Source organism: Portunus trituberculatus, chromosome 38 (genome assembly GCF_017591435.1).
Source record: "Portunus trituberculatus isolate SZX2019 chromosome 38, ASM1759143v1, whole genome shotgun sequence".
Taxonomy (NCBI): domain Eukaryota; kingdom Metazoa; phylum Arthropoda; class Malacostraca; order Decapoda; family Portunidae; genus Portunus; species Portunus trituberculatus.
The window spans coordinates 23,563,204-23,570,703 of NC_059292.1; the positions used below are offsets into that span (position 1 = coordinate 23,563,204).

At 39.5% G+C, this 7,500-nt stretch overlaps 2 protein-coding genes across 3 annotated transcripts in view; one reads left to right on the forward strand and one right to left on the reverse strand.

Moving 5' to 3' along the window:
- The window catches only part of LOC123515239 (proline-rich protein 12-like), a 613,955-nt gene that overhangs the window by 370,293 nt on the left and 236,162 nt on the right, over positions 1-7,500 (reverse strand). The window lies entirely within an intron of this gene.
- Positions 1-7,500, forward strand: part of LOC123514901 (putative uncharacterized protein DDB_G0271982) — a gene marked incomplete at its 5' end in the record, with an annotated part of 104,125 nt that overhangs the window by 28,120 nt on the left and 68,505 nt on the right. The window contains one exon of the mRNA XM_045273159.1: positions 5,293-5,373. Coding sequence (XP_045129094.1) covers positions 5,293-5,373 — 81 coding nt within the window. The remainder of the gene's footprint in view (positions 1-5,292; positions 5,374-7,500) is intronic.

Here is a 7,500-nt window from a genome sequence, read left to right on the forward strand (position 1 = left end):
ATTATTATTATTATTATTATTATTATTATTATTATTATTATTATTATTATTATTATTATGTAAAAGATTGGAACGCAAAGCATTCCAATCTTTTACTTTGATAAACTGCTTCCCCTGGACAATACATGTACTCGTACATGCATCAGGTCTGGAATACTCTTTCAAAACTTGCTGTTGTGTATGGCAACTAAACCTTTGTCCGCCAACAAAAAATCCCATCCAAAAAGTACAGCCTAATTTCAAACTGCAAAAATTTCCCTGCAGTTATTCAGTACTGTCATTATTGAGGAAAAGCAGTTAGCCATCCCTTATATTACTCAAGTATCAGGTTCATAACTCACTATGCGTCACGACCCCTACACATGTACATGTACGTCCCTTTATCTAGACGCAAAGCATGGCATCAATCCCTACTTCCGAAAAACTCTGGGTTTGTATGTGCCTAATTATATGATTTATGTATGTATGTATGTACGTACGTAAATATGAATGACCTTGTACGTCCACACCTTTCCTCAGCCTCCGGAAGTCACACATACCTGTAAATAAAAAAAATATGAATAAGATAAAAAAAAAAACACTATAAAAATATAAAACAGACAGTAGAGTATAGTAAAGATTGAACAACTCCTTCATTAAAGCAGATTAACATGATTAGGAGAGAGAGAGAGAGAGAGAGAGAGAGAGAGAGAGGGAGGAAGGAAAGAAAAGAAGGAAAGTGAGGAGAGAGGGAAAAGAGGGAAATATCACCATGTACTAATGTCTTCTCTCTCTCTCTCTCTCTCTCTCTCTCTCTCTCTCTCTCTCTCTCTCTCTCTCTCTCTCTCTCTCTCTCTCCTCTTCTTCCTTTAAACGTATCACCAATAGTTTTTTTTCTGTTATTTTTTATTCTCTTGCTTTATCGGCCACTTCCTCCACACCTCCGTTTGGCCAAAATATTTCGTTCGTATCTTTGTCAAATTCTATCGTTCTGTTCGTTCACGTTTCACTTTTTTTTTTTTTTTTTTTAACTGAAATCGAGAGTTTGTTTGTTCGTTTATCTGTTTGTGTGTCTGTCTTTCGTGCTGTCAATAAGGGATGATTATTCATTTCTTATTCTCTCTCTCTCTCTCTCTCTCTCTCTCTCTCTCTCTCTCTCTCTCTCTCTCTCTAATCCAGTGTCTCGCCCTCCTTCCTTCTTTTATCTTCTCGTCTTTATCACCTTTTTTTATCTTTCTCTTTTCATTCTCTTATATTTTCATAGTTTATCACATTGTTCTTCTGATTTCTTTCTGTTTTCCTTCTTGCCAGTTTTTTTTTTTCTAGATTCATTCATTTATTTAGTTTAGTTATGTTTTTTTCTTCTTAATTTTATTCTCTCTTTCACTATTTTCTTTTCCACTATTCTTTATTTCATTCTACTTCTTCACTCTTGTTATTCCTTTTCGTCTTCCTTCCATCAATTTCTTCTTTTCAGTTTGGCTTTTAAGATAGATGTTGTTTGGTTTCAATCCCAAGTATTATATTCCAACAACTTTCTCTCTCTCTCTCTCTCTCTCTCTCTCTCTCTCTCTCTCTCTCTCTCTCTCTCTCTCTCTCTCTCTCTCTGTTCAGGTGTCGATTTCTCACCATATTTTCTCACAACTTGAAATACAATGAGTGAGAGGAAGACAGAGGTACGCTATTGTTTTCCTCCTCTTCCTTCTTCTCCTCCTCTTCTTCTTCTTCTGTTCCATCTTCTCTTATTCCTTTTCCTCCCTATTTTTTCTCATTTCTTTCATTTATTTGATTTTTCTTCTTGTCAATTTCCTTTTCTCCTTTTCCTTTATTCATCTTCTCCATTTTCTCTTTTTTTTTTTCTTTCTTTTTTTTCTTACTCAATCTCACTTTTTTTGTTTTTATCATCCCGTTCGTACTTCTTCTTCCTTCTCTTCTTTTTATTTTCATATCCTTATGTCTTATGTTCTCTTTCTTCTTCTTTGTCTTCTTTTTTTTTTCTTCTTCTCGTTTTGTTATTCTTCTTCTTCTTCTTTTTTGTCATTTTCTTTGTTTCAATGTTTCCGTCCATTTCCTTTATTTTACATTTGTTTCTTTCTTTCATGTTGTTCTTGTTCTTGTTTTCTTGTTTTTGTTGTTATGGAAGAGAACTAACTAGTGACATCTATTCTTCTTTGTCTTCATTGTCTTATCGGTTCTTCTTTCAAGAGCTAACTCATCTCCTCCTCCTCCTCCTCCTCCTCCTCCTCCTCCTCCTCCTCCTCCTCCTCCTCCTCCTCCTCCTCTTCTCTGTCGTTCTTCAACAATCGTACAAAATCTTCCCAGAAAATCCCACAGTTGTTCTTAATTAGCACCCTCCCCACTAATTGTAAGTCATTGTTGTTGTTGTTGCTGTTGTTGTTGCTGCTGTTGTTGTTGTTGTTGTTGTTATTGTTGTTAATATTGTACAAACTTTTTTCCCTCTTGTTCTTGTTCTTCTCCGTCTTCGTCTTCGTTTTATTTTTATTTTAGCTATTGATGTTAATGTTGTTGATGATCTTGGTGGGAAGGAAGGAAGGAAGGAAGGAAGGAAGGAAGGAAGGAAGGAAGGAAGGAAGGAAGGAAGGAAGGAGGGAAGGAAGAAAGGACGAAAGGAAGGAAGGAAGAAGGAAAAAGAAAGGAAGGAAGGAAAGAAGAAAAGGAGGAAGGAAATAAGGAAGGTTAAAATGATGGAATGAATGAATGAAAGAATGAAAAAAGGAAGGAAGTAAAAGAAGTAGAAATGCAGAAATATACGAATGAATGGCAAACAAACGAAAAAAAAAAAAAAAGACATGGGAGAAAAGACAAAAAACATAAAATAGAGGGAAAAGGAAAAAGGAGCAAACTGAAAGAAAACTGAAGAATAAGGTCTGATGTATATAGAAAAACAAAAGAAAATAAAGCAAAAATTTAATTAAGAAACCAAAGGAAATCAAGTACAAACCAAAATATGGAAAACAATACAAGAAAAACAACATAAGAAACACATTAGAAGACAAGTAAGTCAAAGAAAACCAAGACAAGCAAGAACAAAGAGAAGAAAGAAAGCAGTGCACCTCCCCTCACCTTAATTAATCAGGCGAGTCAGGTAAGTCACCTTAATAGCATCTGCAACTAATGAACAGATTACACGAAGACACTCTCCCCCACACAGAGAATAGTAGAGCATTAGAGTTCCCATTTTTCTTTCTACAAGGAAAACAGAAAACGGGAAGAAAGTAAGTGAAGGAGGAAGAAATTAAAGCAAAGCAAGTAACGTGGAAAGCAGAATAACAATGATAAGGAAAGAAAACACGGAAGGAAAGTAAGAAATAAGATAAAAGAAGTGAAAAGACTAGAAAAAACAGGCAGAAAGCAAAGCATGAAAGAAGCCAGATGAAAAGAAAATGAAATTTCAGAGAAGACACTTAATGGTAATACTCTAGAGCAGGGGTTCTCTCAATCTGGGGTTCGCGAGCCCCAAGGGGTTCAGAAGATTTCCTGGGTACTTAGATGGCTGATTTAATGAACCATCCTTTACAGAATACCTTTGCCTATTGAGTTAGTGTCAGTCACTAAATGAACATTCTGTTCGATGTCAAATTACTGGGGGTTCGGGTAGATGGTCTTATAACTCACAGGATTCTTAACGAGAAAAACGTTGAGCACCCCTGATCTATATAGTCTAAAGGCATAAACATTTCCTCCTACATTGCTCAGCCTACACCAATGAAAGATCCAAACACCCCAATTGTCAGCGTCCTTACCCAGAAAATAAAGAACACCTCATTGGAAAATTACTTTATGAAAAATCTAGTATAGAAGAAAATGAAGAAATAAAATATAATTTTTGGAAAATAATAGAACATAAAGTAAAAAGTTTAAATACTAATTAATTACAGCTACAGACGCAGACAAAACCCAAACCAAAACACATCAGGAAGTGCTGATATCCAGGCTACACTTCCGCCTATACACTGAACTGATCTGAATACCATGTTCAGGCTATGGCAAGACAGAGCTTAGGAACATGGTGATGAAAACACTACAGCACCCTCGGACTATTAATGTTTCGGCCGCTAATTTTCTTTTTCTCATAAAGAAAACCGAACAAATATTGCTCTACTCATTCCTTGTGAAGAATTAACCTGTGCAGAAGCGAGGTGAAATGTGTGTTAAGGTTCCGTGCTGTATTTAAGTCTCTAGAAATTAAAGATCTTGGTACACCAGACAATTATGTTTTGCTCTATATTATGATGTTAGTCGTATAAACTCAAGTAACTATAAAGAAATACCATGGTAGAATAAGAACAGAAAAATACTGGAAGGAGTAAAAGCATGGTAAATCAATAGATACATCGTAATACAGTGTTTAGAGACGACTACTCTGTACCGCGAGACGATGCTGACCCACTCCTGAATTAAACCAACCTGCGAACACTGAAAATGTGACAGTTTGGGTCCTCTCCTATTGACATTAATCAAAGTATTACGATTTATTCACAATAGTAATATATTATACTCAGACGGAACACGGGCCTGATGTGTTTGAGATGTGGCATTTTGTTATAGTACATTTCGCACTATATAGCGACTGTTTAGGACCGAAAACTATAGCTTCAGGTAGATATACAATATTGTTATCTATCGATTTTCAGCCTTAAAGTAGGGAAAAATTACAAATATTGATGCATTTCTTTTATAGTCCTCCTTGCTTCTCGAAAAGGTGCATGAACTTAGAAAAGGTTGAAGAACACTAAACTATACCCTGAGAAAAAATACAGTAAAAGAGATAAGATAAAAATGACCAACATCTTTATTATTACGGAGGCTAAGAATAATACCAAGACTAATTAAGTAATTCAGAGATAACGAAACGAACGACGATCACGAGAGCTTCTACGATAACTGTGTGTATGATAAGATGTGATTCCAGATTCCTCTATAGCGCTCCGAGTTTCCAAGATAACAATTTCATTCCAGTTTCTTCGATAGCGATGCAAGTTTCCAAAATAACTATGCCATTCCATGATAAAGATGATAATCCAGTTTCCACGATTAAGATGCAATTCCAGTTTCCACAGTAACGATGCGGGTTTCCACGATGTCGATGTGGTTCCAGTTCTTACGATGCGATTTCATGACACAATATTGAAGTCCACTTGCCTACACAGGTATTGGGACGAACCCTTTCACCCCGTAAGGGTCCACTCCAGACCCTTGGGTGCGAGCAGAGTGACTCTGCCACCTTCCTGCGCCGCAACTGAAGTTCATTTGCCTACACCGGTACTGGGATGAACCCTTTCACCCCGTCAGGGTCCACCCACACCTTTAGGTGTGAGGAGAGTGGCGCTGCCACCTCACTACGACGCAACTGAAGTTCACTTGCCTACACAGGTACTGAGACGAACCCTTTCACCCCGTAAGGGTTCATCTTAGACCCTTGAGTGCGAGGAGAGTGACGCTGCCACCTCACTGCGCCTCACACGGGTAGCCATGAGCAATGACCCGCCACACACCACTCCCCAAACACTGTCAGTGAGTCCTTTTCACCCCGTAAAGGACCACTGGTATTGTCAGTGCCTGGTGCATGGCGCACAGCGTGCCCTCGTTCATGGCGAGTTGTTCAGCACGGTGTCATTATAAGCAGAGGTCCCGTACACACCACTCACCACCAGACTCTATGCAAGGAGCACTTATCACCCTTAAAGGCCCCTCACGGCATCATCTGGTGGACGGTAGACACGGCAGACTGCTTAAGGCGACCCCTTGCCTAGTGTGAGGCGCTGCAAGTTGACGACAACCAGTGAGCTTGAAGCCGCAAAGGAAAATGAGTCCACGTTAACAATGGGATTCCACGACAGGTTGCGATTCCAGTGTCCACGGTAAAGATGTGTTTGTCGAGGATAACGATCCGTTTATCGAGGCTAACGATGCGGCGATGGCGATGGCGAAACGATTCAAAGTATTATTACCTACACAGGTACTGGGACGAAACTTTTCACCCCAATGGGTCAACCCCAGTCCCGTGGTTATGAGAGCAGTGACGATGCAACCTTGCAATGCCTCACACGGGTCGCCATGAGCAATGACCCGCCACACACCACTCCCCAAACACTGTCATGAAGTGAGTCCTTTTTACCTAACCTAACCTAACCTAACGTAAAGGACCACTGGTACTGTCAGTGCCTGGCTCATGGCGCACAGCGTGCCCTCGTTCATGGCGAGTTGTTCAGCCCGGTGTCATTATAAGCAGGGGACCCGTACACACCACTCACCATCAGACTCTGTGCAAGGAGCCCTTATCACCCCTTTAGGGCCCCTCACGGCACCATCTGGTGAGTGGTAGACATTGATCTCTTGCTTATGGCGACCCTTGCCTAGTGTGAGGCGCTGCAAGTGGACGACTAGTAGTGAAGCTTGAGGCCACCAAGGAAAAGAAGGACCTGCAGCCAGTTCCTTGCCTTGGGCCCCAGGCCGGACCCAACAGCCACCTCCTTCCCCCGTGCGGCGCCCAAGGCCGTCACGGCCCTCAACAACTTTAGGCCGAAAGTTCTCAATCGTCGTTTAAATTTTGATTCGAATATAAAATCGTCGATGGTAAATGAAAAATAGCTTTGGTCTGAAAGTGTGCAAGAGTTAGCTGATTAATGAAACAAGGTGAGGCAGCTTTGCTCCGGAGTATTTAGTGTACTTTGCATGTTGCTGCCGTGAATGTGTACGTGTTTGTAGATAACTGGATAGAAACAGTAGACCAATGGTAGTTGTGTAACTATTGGGGAACTTTTGAAAATTAGTTAAGCTTCTGGATAGAGTGGATGAGTACACACAGGTTTGCTTGTCTTATACATAAACTGCCACCTGTAGACATAATTTTCTATTTTATGCTCTTAGAAAAAAGCAAACTTAGTTTCCTTTATTTCCCTGATCACAATGACGTGTAAATATCAATGTTTCAAATATAAGGAAACACTAGGAGAGGACCCAAACTCCCGTTGAAGTTGCCAGATTCAACAGATATCGTAATATTTCACAGAAAAGATGGTCAACTGCATATTGTATATTTTTGGATATTCTTCTGTCACATAAGGAGATATCAAGATAGATAAAGCATTTTCAAACATGTATCTATGACAAGAAACGCTATAATAGTAGAGTTAGGTTATAACTATGCATTGTTTTTCCATATACCATCTAGCTCTATTCCTGGGACAGAAATTGCATGTTCCTCAATTGATAACTCGAAGTTAGTATGATATTTTCTTTCCTTGTAGGTTAGTAAGTAGACTACAAGACACCATGAACATATGAAGCCCCGTAAATGAGTTTGTTTTCATAACTTAGAAATCAAAGTCTGATAGTGAGATTGTCTATTGCCAATCAAACCGTTCTCATAGACGTCTTCAGCGTCATAGAGACCTAATGATGTTAGCTCATGGACAGTGGCCATCCTGACAGCGCGAAACCCCAGGGAGTTCATAAGAAGATTTCCAGGGGTACTGAAATGGCTGATCTAATAAAACC